We start from the raw sequence: 15346 nt of genomic DNA on the forward strand, positions 1-15346 counted from the left end.
GCGTATTTCTCAAGTTGTTGTTTGATGTAGATAGGTGCCTGGCCGTAGAGGGCCTTATGTGCAATGCAGAGGCCCTTAAATTTGGCCCTCTGCTTTATGGGTAGCCAGTGGAGTTCTTGCAGTAGGGGAGATGCCCGCGTGCGCCTAGGTAGTTTGAAGATTAGCCTGGCGGCATCATTCATCACTATCTGGAGTTTACCCAACAGTGAGTCAGGTAAACCGATGTAGAGCGAGCTGCCGTAGTCTAGGCGGGCCAGGATCAGGGCAGCTACGACTGTACTCATGGTTGAGAAGGAGAGGATGGGGGAGAGTCTCCTTAATAGCCTGAGCAGGCCCACGCAAGTTCCAAACACAGAGGAGACTTGATTGGCCAATGAGAGTTTGACATCCACTTTTATTCCCAAACTTTTTACCACTGGAGCTGGGACTGGAGCCTCACCCAGCTCATGAGGCCAGTAGAGGGACTTCCAAGGGTTATGATCATTGGTCACGGCCAAGACCTCCGTTTTGTCTGGATTAATCATGAGAGAATTGTCCGTCATCCATTGAACCGTGAATCGCAGAAGATCTTTCGCCCGGGAGTGGGCCTGTGGGGTGTTTTCCATTTGCAGAATGATTTGTGTGTCATCCGCATAATTAAAGACTTGGCAGTCCATTTCCGTGAGGGCATTTATCAGAGGTCTGAGATGTTAAACAGGAGGGGATAGAGAGCCAACCCCTGTGGGACTCCACAGGGGATCGGCCCCCTCTCTGAGACCCAATCACCCATCTGGATTCTCTGGGTGCAGTTGGTCAGGAATGAGGTAAACCATTGGAGGATAGGCCTACCAATCCCAATATGTCTCAATCTTTCCAGGAGTAGAGCGTGATTGACCGTGTCGAACACTGCTGACAGATCTAGGAGGACTAGGACACATTGCTTCTTGTTGTCAGCTGTCATCCTAATATCATCGAGTACTGATAGCATCACCAATTCTGTGCTATGGTGCGCTCGGAAACCAGCCTGCCTGTCCCCCAGGAGGTGGTGGTCCTCCATGAACCTGGATAGAGTTTGCAGGGAATATTGTTCTAAAATTTTGGCCAGGAATGGGAGTTGGGAAATTGGTCGGTAGTTTTTCATATTGGAAGTATCCGCGCCTGTCTTCTTAAGCAGGGGGATTATTTTGGCTTCCTTAAAGTGTCTTGGCACCTTCCCAGTCTCCAGAGAGAGGTTCAATAAGGCAAGGATATCTCTCTCAATCTCTGGGAGAGCTAACTTAAAAATCCTCGGGGGCAGGGATCAGCGGGTGAGCCAGATTTGATTGTTGTAGCAATGCATCGGAGGGTCTCAATGTCGAGTGTTGGGAAGGAAGAGAGCAACTCTATCCCCTTTCCCTGGGTTGCCTCCTCTTCAGAGAGGGATTGTTTGAATGGGGATCTGTCGATCTCAATCAGAATGTTTTGTATTTTATCGGAGAAGTATGATAGGAATTGATTACACTGTTCCTGGTTGGATGGTGTCACCAATGACTGCTTTTGGCTTAATTCTTTCAGGATTTTAAATGTTTCTTTTTGTTTGTTGGTTGCTACTAAGATCCTGTTTTCTTAGTATACCGCTTTCCTGCTAAGGAGCGCCTTTTTGCAAGTGGAGACTTTAGCTCTATACTCTACGAGAGCCTGTGGCTCATAGTCTTTACGCCCCTGTCGTTCGTGGTGGCGGAGCGTGCGTTTCAAAGCCCTGAGCTCTTCCGTAAACCACGGTGCACCCTTGCCTTTGTTACCAGTTTTTATTTTTTTGCCTGGAGCTAGTTTATTGATGGCAGAAAGAAGCTGGTCGGAGATGGCTTCGGTCCAATCATCAATATCAGCTGTCTCCGGCCTCCAGACAGGGTTGTCTCTAAGCGAGCTTTCTAGTGACGGGCCCTCAATTTTTGACCAGCTACGAACATATTTCCAGTCCGGCGGTGGGCGTGTGGTGCGTCTAGCTAGGGGAGTAGAAGGTTGATACAATGGTGGTCCGACCACGCACAAGGGGTTATATCCCTTAGGGTCACCAGAGGGGGGGTAGACCAGACCAGGTCAAGGGTATGTTCTAGCTCATGCGTAGAGGTAGTTACTAGCTGTGCAAGCCCAAGCGTGGTAAGCGTCTCCTCTAGCTGTCGGGCCTGTGCCTCTCTGGGTTGTTGGTCCATGAGAAACATGAAGAGGATAGACACAATTATTCCAGTGGGAAGAAGCGGCTAGGCGTGTACCGTGTAGACAGGTAAGAAGATGCTAAAGAGATAGGCTTTGAGTTGTTTCCTGAATTAGACCAATGAGGGGAAAGTCTCAAGTGGAAAAGGTGGTCATTTCATAGTCTTAGTCCTTATGCCAAAGTAGCGTATTGGTGTGCGCATTCTTTGTACGTGTTTTAAATTCCAGCCTGGCAAGGGATGTGTCCGATTACTTTTTAATCCACTTGAGCCCTGAGTTTGGATGCAAGGTAGTCATGTTTTCTCATCTGAAGTGCTTTGTAGACCTCGTGCGACAAACTTTAAAGCGGCGGCAAGGAGGAGGAGTCACTGTAGATTTTCCAAGATAGGGGAAACGTGTTCCGACTTTCTGTGGTTGGTAACAAATTGAGCTGCCGAATGAAAAGCTGCTTAAATTGGAGTCAGTGAAAAGCCAGGGAGGCGAGTAAATAAAGTATTACCTCCATCGAGCTGCGATAGGTCATGGGCATGGACTGGAAGTTCATAGCTGGAAAGTAGGTCTTAGTTTTACACCGTAATGTAAGCTTGAACTAAGCAGTCTGTGCTTTTCTTATTTTATTGACATGGTCATTAAAGGAAAGTGTAGTCTAGGAGAAAGGACGTAGAACTGACAGTGAGTGAACCATCTAAATCCATAGTGAAGGAATAGTTTGATTACTCTGCCATTTATGAGGACAAATTTACTCTGTATTAGGTTGAGTTTAAAGTATACTGAAGACATCCATCTTTGAATGAGATCTTGGAAATATATAAGCTGAAGAATGCGTCTAGTCGATGACACTTTAAGGTATAATCGGGTCGCCCCACATATTGGCGGATGGCAGTGTCTTGTTTCCTTAGGGGTACTCGCAGTGGCTCCATGTCAAGTTTACTCTCATAGGAGTGACAATGGAGTCCTAGGGTTCTTCTCCGGGCAAGCATGGGTGGAGACCTGCAGAATTCCATCCATGCAGCTTGTTGTCTACCAAAGAGATATGTGGTGATATATGGTAAGACAATTTACACTGTATGCGTGATGCTTGTGCGTACGCGGAGAGTATTGAGGAGAACTAGGTGTTTGATGTTAGCAAAAGCCACAACTGTTCAAGCAGTAACAGCACACAGGAACCACCATTTTGAATTATTCATGGAATGCCATCTACAACTCGGATCTACTCATGGCCTCTGTTCTACAGCCCGGGTGAAAGCCAGAGAGATGGTTATGAAGACTGAGGATTGTGGTGGAGATTATGAAATCCCAGATATCGATGGGTCACAACATCGGGACTACAATATCAAGGAACAACATATTGTGCAGGAAAGTGCTCAGAGGGAGGTAAGGATTAATTATAAACTCTAAATCAACATTCCTTGATGAGGATATTGATGTATCTATATATAGTGATATATCTATAGATCAATAGATAGATCCATCGATCGATAGATCGATAGATAAAGATATATATGATAATAAAGTCTGCATCTACATTCCTTGATGACATAAATATATATATCTACAAGGTACAAATATGTGGAGTCAGGTATAAGAAAGGTTTAGAAGCCTACCTTTTGAAATGTTATCCTTCGATATTGTGGCCAGGATACTATGACCCGTTGATATTTGGGTTTCGATATCCCCAGCCCACACCCTGACTGATGTGTTTCATGAAGGTGGTCAGCTACTGGCCCATTCGAGAAACATTGCATGGAAGAGAAGGCATGTCATGGGTCGGTCAACGCACAGCTCATCTGGGTTAAGGTTTGCTTCTTTGAGCAGAGGACACAGTCCAGACATTTTCAAGAATGATTGGATTATACATGTAGGAAGAGAGGTGATAATTATGTTCATAGTAGATGTAAGGGCTTCAGTAGGGAGTGAATTTATTAAAGATGTCGAGATACAGTCATAAACGTAGGATGATGGTTTTAGAGAATGTAACATGTTAAACAAGAACTGTGTTGCCAGTGGATTGTACGAGCGCCAGAGGAGTGTGCCAGAGGGAAGTGTGAGGTTTTATAGTACGGGCAGTCGAATTACCAATGGTAAGTGAGGTGGTCTTGATTATCTTACAGGTGTCTCCAACCAGTCGATCGTGAGCTACCAGTAGCTCCCAGACACCTTCAGAGTGGCTCTCAGTCACCCATACACATATATCCCACTCATATACACACACATGTTCATAGATCCCCAAGGAACACGCTCTCACTGACACACTTGGCAGCCCTGTCATAGTGCCCCCCCGTCAAAGTATTTTTTTCAAACCATAGCATCCGGCTCTATGGACGTTAGCCTTAAAGTCAATGTTGCTGGACGTGAGGTTGTCGGCTAACAGCGCCCGAGTTGTTTCGCCTTCAGTAGCTCACAATGATTTTCACTGATCAGAAGTAGTTCTCACTATAGAAAAGGTTGGCGACCCCTGCACAATATTCACTGTGGTTCGATGCCTGTATTGAGGGTGGAACAGGTAGTGGTGGCAGAGGATTGAACAGTGTCTGACAGCTGTGACTAATGCCTGTCTTTCAATGTTTGCCTTGAGGATGGTTTCTGGGCAGTAGTTTGCTTTGAGGGTGGCAATGGTTTGTGTTTTTTGCATGTTCTGAGTGCTACTTTGAGGAAGCAAGGTGAGATGGAAGTGTGGAGTTACACCAGGATGTGTAAAGTTTGCGGATGCTTCGTTAGCATTCAGTTCCAGAATGTACCAAGGTGCGGAGGGGCTGGGCCTGACCTTCAGGTGAAAAGGAGCACAGATGTCTGCTGGTGTCTGGATGACCTGTTCAGCGTGGAGTGCAGTTTTGGTCAATACGTGTTGTGGAAGGGAGTGAAATCAGTGTGTGTACTTGCACACTCCTGTATCTCACGCCCTATGGATGAGGGAGATGTTCACAGACACAGCAGGTCTCTGATGCACTCCTGTATCTCACGCCCTATGAATGAGGGAGATGTTCACAGAGACAGCAGGTCTCTGATGCACTCCTGCATCTCACGCCCTATGGATGAGGGAGATGTTCACAGACACAGCAGGTCTCTGATGCACTCCTGTATCCCACGCCCTATGGATGAGTGAGATGTTCACAGAGACAGCAGGTCTCTGATGCACTCCTGTATCTCACGCCCTATGGATGAGGGAGATGTTCACAGACACAGCAGGTCTCTGATGCACTCCTGTACCCCACGCCCTATGGATGAGGGAGATGTTCACAGAGACAGCAGGCCTCTGGTGCACTCCTGTATCCCACGCCCTATGTATGAGGGAGATGTTCACAGACACAGCAGGTCTCTGATGCACTCCTGTATCCCACGCCCTATGTATGAGGGAGATGTTCACAGACACAGCAGGTCTCTGATGCACTCCTGTATCCCACGCCCTATGTATGAGGGAGATGTTCACAGACACAGCAGGTCTCTGATGCACTCCTGTATCCCACGCCCTATGTATGAGGGAGATGTTCACAGACACAGCAGGTCTCTGATGCACTCCTGTATCCCACGCCCTATGTATGAGGGAGTATGTTCACAGACACAGCAGGTCTCGGATGCACTCCTGTATCCCACGCCCTATGTAGGAGGGAGATGTTCAAAGAGACAGCAGGTCTCTGATGCACTCCTGTATCTCACGCCCTATGGATGAGGGAGATGTTCACAGAGACAGCAGGTCTCTGATGCACTCCTGTATCTCACGCCCTATGTATGAGGGAGATGTTCACAGACACAGCAGGTCTCTGATGCACTCCTGTATCTCACGCCCTATGGATGAGGGAGATGTTCACAGACACAGCAGGTCTCTGATGCACTCCTGTATCTCACGCCCTATGGATGAGGGAGATGTTCACAGAGACAGCAGGTCTCTGATGCACTCCTGTATCTCACGCCCTATGGATGAGGGAGATGTTCACAGAGACAGCAGGTCTCTGATGCACTCCTGTATCCCACGCCCTATGGATGAGGGAGATGTTCGTGGCCATGGTGTTCCTACATTTTATGTGAGTCAGGCACGGGAGTGAATGACATTTTCCCCAAACACTGCCACTTATGTATCCGGGACCTTGAGCGGGGGAACGATGGAGTCATGTGTCCCTTACCTGTCCTGCCTCTAGAGAGATGTTGTCCTAGAGATCCTGTCACCGTGAGTGTACATTCCGTGCATAGTCAGGCCCAGGGTGTGTGGGAGATGCTCTATGCACCATCTTTTCTAATTCAAAAATACCTTTCCCCTCCTCTAATGTATTACAAAGATGGAGGAGGATTTTTATATTAAAAGATTATCTATTGCAGCAGGAACGCTTTCCACCTGGACAGACATTCGACCTCCGCCAGTCCCTGATCAGCACTGCCCCCCCCTCCCCCCAGCCACCTCTGTGCAGTAGCCTCGGCAGGTTAGCATCCCTCATCAGTGGTACCTGCTCGCCTTCACGCAGAGCTCCAGCAGACACCTCTGTGCAGTAGCCTCGGCAGGTTAACATCCCTCATCAGTGGTACCTGCTCGCCTTCACGCAGGGCTCCAGCAGACACCTCTGTGCAGTAGCCTCGGCAGGTTAACTTCCCTCGTCAGTGGTACCTGCTCGCCTTCACGCAGGGCTCCAGCAGACACCTCTGTGCAGTAGCCTCGGCAGGCCTTCACGCAGGGCTCCAGCAGACACCTCTGTGCAGTAGCCTCGGCAGGTTAACATCCCTCATCAGTGGTACCTGCTCGCCTTCACGCAGAGCTCCAGCAGACACCTCTGTGCAGTAGCCTCGGCAGGTTAACGTCCCTCATCAGTGGTACCTGCTCGCCTTCACGCAGAGCTCCAGCAGACACCTCTGTGCAGTAGCCTCGGCAGGTTAACATCCCTCATCAGTGGTACCTGCTCGCCCTCACGCAGAGCTCCAGCAGACACCTCTGTGCAGTAGCCTCGGCAGGTTAGCATCCCTCATCAGTGGTACCTGCTCGCCTTCACGCAGGGCTCCAGCAGACACCTCTGTGCAGTATGCAGACCCGACAAGCCTTCGCTAATGCAACGCGCAGACCCAGCAACAGAAGGGATGGCACTAATATTATGATATCAGATGTGCAGCTGGCGGAAACCCAGGCTAGCGAAATACAAACTGACCGAAAAAAAAGTGGTCGAAATCAGCAATTAACGCGGTATCTGATTGGAAACATTCTGCAGTAAAACTGCACCACGAGCAAAATCATTTTCAAGAAGTTCATTTTAACAATTAAAGGGCTTTTAAATGAGATGTTGTGTAGTGGTAGTAGAAACAGATTTTATTGTGATCTTCGCACCTCCTTAAGAAGGACAAGCTGATGCTGGATCTAAAATTGGCGACGAGGTCGGTGTTCCAGACATTCTAAGCTCTTCCCACAGTATTGTTTGAATGTTTTATTCATTTTCCAATTCTTTCTTTCCAAACAAAAAATGTCAACCAAAAGTACAGTAAACTCTACATTTCAATTTGTATCAAATGAGTTCAAACAATATCGATATGTCAGAAAGATATGTGCCTTGAATATGAAAATAATAAAAACAGTTAAAAATGTTTTTATTTCAAACAAAGCGATTTCGCGCATTTCCTGTCGCCACACCATCAGTCTAGCCACCATAAGAACCCAATGGGCAATGCCCCATGCCATCTTGACCATTCCATCCCACATGCCACCCTGATCTGCACTGCAATACACACTGCCAACCTGGCCGGCGCTGGAAAACTCTATTCTTATCTCCATGGCAACCTCACAAGCACTGGCAATTTCTCTGGCACGCTTCACGCCCTCCTGGCCAGTAGGAGTAGACAATATTCATATGCCCCATGGCAGACTGGCACGCATAGCAACTCTTGAGCAATGCACAGTTCACACTTAACCGGTACCCGAAGGTGATATCTCGAGCCCAGTAACAGTTTCGCCAAATCAGACAACATCTGTGCCATGGCCAATGCCCACTTGACAAGTACCAGGGCGCTATATCTAGTACCCTGACCAGGACTGACAAACGTATGTGCAATGCCCAGCGCCTACCTAACCAGCACCAGAAACTGACACTACGCTATGGCAGCATGACCAGTATTCATAATATCTGTGCCAAGCGTAGTGCCCACTTGGCTGGTTCTAGAAGACTAGATTCCGTGCTACATGACTGTCTAACTAGCAGTGGCAACATAACCAGTACCATGAGGCCATATTCCGTACTCATTGACAGGCTAACTAGTAGCCTTTGCCCATTGGCCGCTCCCAGTAGACTAGTAACCATTCTTAACCGGTGCAAACAATATCAAGGAAATGTGCAGAAGAGGTTTATTTTCCAAAGTGTGCACCAACCTCCCCAGTACTGGCAACCTCTGTGCACCGTGCCATGCCAGCCTCGCCCTGTACAGCAGCTGGTCGAGCTGGCAGTGAGGAGGCTCGGCTGCCCATCTCTGATCTCTTCTGTCAGGGGAGGGCAGGAACATGTGCCCTGCTGCCCCTGTTCATTAGAAGAGGTGTCAGACAATTAGGTGGCAGGGGAGCCCCCCCACCCCCCACTCATAGAGAGGTAGGCACCGGTGGGATCTGAGCTGAAAGCTGCACGGCGCTAGTGGTCAGCTGTTTATTGGACAGCGCTGGGTCTCCAACAGAGGACTGCTGGGCAGCACTGGTGGTCAGCGGTGCTACTGGGCAGTGGTTCGTGTGCTGTGAGTGTACCTATGGAGCCCCCCGCGGTACCGAGCACTTGGTGGGCACCAGTGTGCTTCGGTACACTCCGCCCCCCCCCCCCCTCCACCCACCGGTCAGAACTAGTGACCAGGGGGGAGTACAGCCCTCCACCATGCCATTGGTCAGCGTTAGTGGACAGCTCCGCTATTCACGTCAATGGTCAGCAGAAGGTTACTGGTGACCCCAGGCTATTGGACAGCGTTAATGGCAGCGATGGGTTCCTGCTCACGCTCCCCTGCCATTGGCCAGCGGCGGATACACGGACCCCTCTCCCTCGTGCCATTGGTCAGCACTCGTGCACAGCAATGGGTTTTTGCACCCCTTGACCATGCCGCTGTCCAGCACTAGTGATCAGAGGAGGTTACTGACCCCCCCCCCCTCCCGCCATTGGTCAGCGCCGCTGCTGCACAGCCGCCCCTCCCCCTCCCGGTACTCACTGGCTTTGCCCGGCCTCGGCCTCTGCAGCAGCTTCTGTACCGTGATCAGGTCCTCGGTCTTCACTGCCTGCAGCAGCTCCTGGTCCTTTCCCATCGCAAAATCTCCAGGGGGGCGGGGAGGGGGCCGGGGGGGTCCTCAGATACGGACAGTGCGGTTCGGGGGGGCGGGCAGGCTCCTGGTGCCCTCAGAGCATCCTTCCCGTGCGCCTGGAGCGGGTGCGTGCACATCCAGGGATGCAGGGGGCGGGGGTTAATCACGAGGACGCCGGGGATCCGCGCGGTACACACGCCTGGGCCCGGTTGGCTTTTTTGTAGGGCGCCATATCACCGGGGACCCGCTGAGAATTCACCAAGTGGGGTCGGTCCTCCCCGCGCGCAGGCGCTAAAGAGCTGACAGGGCTTCGAGGCGCCTCTAATGGGGTAGGGGCAGGAACCCCCTCGCCACCATCACCCCCAGCATCCAAGAACGCCCCCTTTCAGAGGGGCCAGAGTCAGCTCCGCGCATCGATGCCCGAAAATGGTAAATCCGTAGGGTGGCAGGTTTTGGGGGTAGATCCGCAGAGATGGGGGGCTTTCCACACAGGCAGCTAGTCAGTTTGCAATCCCAAATGCACGCTCCTGGGGAGCCCCCTCACCACCCCGAGGGCCAGGGGGCCTTGAACCAGCTGCAGCAAGACGAAGACGCGGGGGAAGCCCAGCCTCGGTGTCCGCTGGGCGCTGCAGGAGCGGGTGGACCCGGGCAGCGCAGGATCTGCAGGGCTCTCCTCCCTCACTATCCCCCCTCCCTCCACCCGCCTCACATTGCCAAAGCCCGCCCACCTCGCTCCCTGACTCCGCCCCCTTCCTTCTTTGCTCTCCCCCTTCACTCCATTTCCCTCCCTCCTCTGCCCCTTCACTCTGCTCCTCGATCGGTGTTCTCTTTCCCTTCACCTGTTTCTCCCTCCAGTCCTCCTGCGTTCCCTGTGTTATATCCCTTAGCGCTCCCTCTTTCCGGTACTCGCTTTCTCCTCACAGCGCTACCACAATATCGCGCGCTGCTACTCGGCTGTACGGGACGTCCTTTTCAAATATTCATGAGACATCATTTAAATACGCCTCCCACCACACTCTGCCTCCGCCTTCCCTCCTCCCTCTACTCCGTCCATCCTCTCCCAACTCTTCCCCCCTCCCCGCCCACTTGTGACTGATTTTGTAACGCAATATAACGCACGGGGCTTTATTTACCGCGAGTAAACAGAGACGTGCTGCCTCTTGCGGTACTTCATGAGCAGAATGTCCACGACTCCCGCCTCTTCCCTTGCTACCTGGACATCTCCCTTCTCTTCATTCCCCCCTTACAACCTTCCGACCCCTCCTGCCCAATAAACTCCTCCCCGTCCCGCCTGTACCTCCCCCGACGGTCCTCTGTCTATCCAGTTATCCCTGCTCAACCCCGGCCATTCCGCTAAATATTTCACTATCTTTCGCGTCTTCCCTCTCTCTGCCTGTTTCTCCCCTCTCCCCTCTCGCTTCTCCCCTCTCTCTGCTTACTTCCCCATTTTGTCTGCTTCTCCCCTCTCTCTGCTTGCTTCCCCCCTCTGTCTGCTTCTCCCCTCTCTCTGCCTGCTTCTCCCCTCTCTCTTCCTGCTTCTCCCCTCTCTCTGTTTCTCCCCTCTGTCTGCTACCCCTCTGCCTGTTTCTCCCCTCTCTCTGCCTGCTGCCCCTCTGCATGCTTCTTCCCTCTCTCTGCTTGCTGATCCTGTTTCTCCCCTCTCTCTGCTTACTTCCCCATTTTGTCTGCTTCTCCCCTCTCTCTGCTTGCTTCCCCCCTCTGTCTGCTTCTCCCCTCTCTCTGCCTGCTTCTCCCCTCTCTCTTCCTGCTTCTCCCCTCTCTCTGTTTCTCCCCTCTGTCTGCTATCCCTCTGCCTGTTTCTCCCCTCTCTCTGCCTGCTGCCCCTCTGCATGCTTCTTCCCTCTCTCTGCTTGCTGCTCCTGTTTCTCCCCTCTGTCTGCTACCCCTCTGCCTGTTTCTCCCCTCTCTCTGCTTGCTGCCCCTCTGCCTGCTTCTTCACTCTCTCTGCTTGCTGCTTCTTCTGCCTGTTTCTCCCCTCTCTCTGCTTGCTCCCCCCCCTCTGCCTGCTTCTCCCCTCTGCCTGCTCCTCCCCTCCTTCTGCCTGCTTCTCCCCTCTGCCTGCTTCTCCCCTCTCTCTACCTGTTTCTCCCCTCTGTCTGCTACCCCTCTGCCTGTTTCTCCCCTCTCTCTGCTTGCTGCCCCTCTGCCTGCTTCTTCCCTCTCTCTGCTTGCTGCTTCTTCTGCCTGCTGCTCCCCTCTCTCTGCTTGCCTTGCTTCCCCTCTCTGCCTGCTTCTCCCCTCCTTCTGCCTGCTTCTCCCCTCTCCCGAGGTTAGTAGGACACTTGATCATCACAAATACGCAGGACAGGTAAGACCCACTGCTCGGTGTTTCGAGATGCTCAGTGGTTCCTTAGGACCTGTTCAAGTTGCAAAATGAATGGTAAGTTTGGAGGTAAGAAATCTTTGTAAATCTGGGATATTTTACCTACAGCTCGCACATCTCCACAGACGGCGAATAGAATGTTCTCTTTCAATAAATGAATTAAGAAGAATTTGCTCTTGCACAAATACAATTTCATGAAAACATATCCTCAATTTATTTCATTAATGTTTGGATTTATTTGGCTAAGCAAAACACATTTCAGGGTGTCCTCCTTATTCTGGAGGGAAACACTAATTAAAATTGATTCTCTAAATGTGAAATACCAAGCAAAACACACTTGGGCGCTGATGTTTACATTTTAGCAACCTGTTAAAGCTTCTACACACCCCTGCTTAATCTGGGGGTTTGCAAATATCATCGCATGCCAGAATTGACACAACCATTACTAAAATCAATAAATTCGTTTACCTTTTTCCTGTGTTTTAACCATAAAGTGTTCTGCATAGATTTGTGGGAATCAGAAATGCTTGTAAATGTAGGCTTGGATCCATATTGTCTCATAAACTTGCTAAACATAACAATGATGTTATAAAATGGCCACTCGTGAGGCCACAGCTCATCAAATTCATTAGTTCAATTAATAACAAAGAACACAAACATAAAAATAACTACAAGATAAACATCTAAAGGTTTCTTCCCATATCACAGGATAAATGACACAATGTACTTCCTGGCAATCTTAGAAGAAGCTGAGGAGGACAGGAAGCCCTCCCCGACCTGTTGCCCAGTAGTAAGAGAGATGGCTTTGTGGAGGCCCCTGATCCGACTCGTACAGGGCAAGGCGAGTGCATGGCGGGATCTTATGGAATGGTTTGCTTACCTCTTCTCTCTGACCGAAAGGTTGACACCCATCTGCATTCACAACACAGACACAATGGCGAGCACGCCCATGAATGGGGGCTGTCAAGCTGGGCCTAGGAATGCACAACGACAGAGGTTCTTAAGTTGTTTGGCCTGGGAGTGAGTGGGTGCAGCACAGTTCATGGGCCAGCCCAGAGGTGTTGGTTCCTAATCCAGGGTTAATGGACTCACACTTTTGTGTGGATTATCTGGCTGTCAGTGTGATGACCAAGACTGATACCTAAAATCACATACCTGATTGCCAGCCGCCGCCTCTCAGTCCTCTTCGCGTACTTCCAAGAGTCTAGGAACAGGAAGCAGGAACAGAAAGCACCCAGGCTTCCAGACTCCCCTAGCCAATCACGATGCTGTGGTTTGGTGCTCAGACGGGGACTGGGAGTCTGGGCATGTAATCCACCCGGGCTGTGCAGTACAGCCCGGTGGAGAACATGCCAAGTGCGCATGACAGTTTGGCCGACACAAGATGGCTGGCCAAACCGGCATGCGCACTTAAGAGAGTGCTCACCACTCTTCCTCGTGCTCCTCCATGACAGCCCAGCCCCGCTTGCCCGCCCCTACCCAGCTGAGCAACGGCAGAAGATAAAAGGATAATAACAATGCATTATTATCGTTTTATGTTGTCCTTTTTGACCTGTTCACAGAGCAGTGGGGCAACGCTCCTGCACCTTAGTGGAGGAGCCGCCCCTGTAACCAAGACTCAAGAATACCCGATCTGGGAGGAGCCTAGCGCGCAACCAAGATGGCCGCGTAGGTGCGAGGCTCCCGAGGACCTCCGCAACCTCCTACGATTATCCTGACATTATCCTGCCCTGGATGAGGGGACTATGTTGGTGAACCTGAGCTGAGGTGGCACCCGTTTCCCGCTTCCGAATCGGACCTCGGACACCGGAGTGAGCACCGACTGAAGTGTGCGGCCTTCCCCTCGCCGGACCCCGGATTTGCGCTGTGGGGTGATCCAGTGACAAAGTGAACAACAGCGGCAGGCAGGGCCTGGCGACTCGCGTGCCCCGCACTTTCGCTTTCGCACCACCTTGTCGTCTCTGCGAGGTTGGGTCGCGGAGCCCTTGGTGTTGGTGTAGTGTGGCCTTGCTGGGAGACCCTGCCTGCCTGCAGGCTGTGATCCACCCCGCTGCCCTGAGGGGGCCCCCCCGGAGCTCGTGTCCGCTTTCCTGCCCTACACGACGTGGCTGGTGCGACTGGGAGACTGGTGGCCATGGCCACGAAACAAGATGGAGACCGGGCAAAGATCAAATCGACCCGGCGCGGCGCCGTCCATCAGGCCAACAGTATGGACCGCTATACCCTCCAGAAGGGATCGCCCGATGGTCTGCGCAAGTCCCCTGAGAGCCCTCCTGATGCCCCAGACCTGCCCGCAGATTTGACTCTGCGAGATGTTATGGGCGCCATTGCCGAGATGAAGGCCTCGGTGGGCCAGCGGTTTGATACACTGGCGCAGAAGATTGACTCGGTCCTCGTGGATGTTGGCCTGGTGAGGGCCGATCTTTCCAAAACCAATGACCGAGTAGAGTCTTTGGCCCACACCGCATCGGGCCTAACGACAGACGTGGCGGCCTTGCAAACAGAGGTGCGCCGGCTTAGTCGGGCGACTGCACTAATGGATCGACGCCTGGAGGACTCCGAGAGTCGGGCACGGAGGAACAACATCCGCATTATCGGGGTGCCCGAGGGACGCGAGGAGGCGGCGGCGGATCTTTTTGTGGAGGACCTGATTGCTACCCATCTCCAGCCACGGGGGCTGAGCAAATTCTTCGCTGTGGAGAGGGCTCACAGGGTTCCCGGGGGAAGGCCGAATGTCGGAGCCCCTCCAAGACCTCTCATCGCCCGGATTTTCAATTTTCGGGATAGAGACGCTATCCTGCAAACCTCCAGACTGCATGGACCGGTCAAGCTTGACAACATGGAGGTTAATTTCTATCCTGATTTCACCCCGGCGGTCCAGAAGCAGAGACTGAGCTTCCTAGGCGTCAAACGCCGTCTTCGGGACCTAAACCTCAAATATGCCATGCTTTTCCCGGCCAAGCTGCGTGTGGAGGTGGATGGTCGCACGCATTTCTTTGATCGTCCCGAGGCGGCCGGGGACTGGCTGGATACTCTGCCCGGGGATCGTGATCGGGGGGGCGGGGGGGGGGGGGCGGCGGGGGGAGACGGCACGCTGGATCAGGACTGAGGGTCTAATAATGGGCCTCACTCTGGACGAAAATGATGCCACTTTTGATTCTGCGTCAGTTTTTTGTAAGTTCCCCTCCTATGGAGGTTGTGTTGGGTCTCTTGGGGGTTCTCCCTCCTCCTCTAGGGGGTTTAGTTAGTCTAACTACATATGGGGCGACAGGCACACTGCACGTTGGGGGGCTGTTTGGGCTCATGCAGGGGTGCAGGGAGGGGGGAGTTCTGTTGGGGTGGGTGGGTAGGGATGGGGTGTTGTTCGTTTTTATCACAAGGCAAACGTATTATTGTGTTGGTTTTAAAGTGCTCTCCGGGGTACGAATGATGGCTTTTGTATATGATGGGGGGTAGGGAACTAACTTTGTTATCCTGGAATGTGAATGGACTGGGGGACAGGATCAAACGGGGTGTGGTCCTGCAGTTTTTGAAGCGAATCTCGCCCGATGTAGTCTTTCTGCAGGAGACACACCTCATTGGTAACTCCTTCT

General features: G+C 51.8%; 1 protein-coding gene across 3 annotated transcripts in view; it reads right to left on the minus strand.

Annotated features, from left to right (window-relative positions):
• CASKIN1 (CASK interacting protein 1) overlaps positions 1 to 10081 on the minus strand; it is a 719688-nt gene extending 709607 nt beyond the window's left edge. For all 3 annotated transcript variants that reach the window (XM_085629429.1, XM_085629427.1, XM_085629424.1), the window contains exon 1: positions 9319 to 10081. In XM_085629429.1, the coding sequence (XP_085485555.1) occupies positions 9319 to 9412 (94 nt within the window). In that variant the 5' untranslated portion in view covers positions 9413 to 10081. The remainder of the gene's footprint in view (positions 1 to 9318) is intronic.
• Between the last annotated feature and the right edge of the window lie 5265 nt (positions 10082 to 15346).

The sequence above is a fragment of the Triturus cristatus genome, chromosome 10 (assembly GCF_964204655.1).
Source record: "Triturus cristatus chromosome 10, aTriCri1.1, whole genome shotgun sequence".
NCBI classification, from domain to species: domain Eukaryota; kingdom Metazoa; phylum Chordata; class Amphibia; order Caudata; family Salamandridae; genus Triturus; species Triturus cristatus.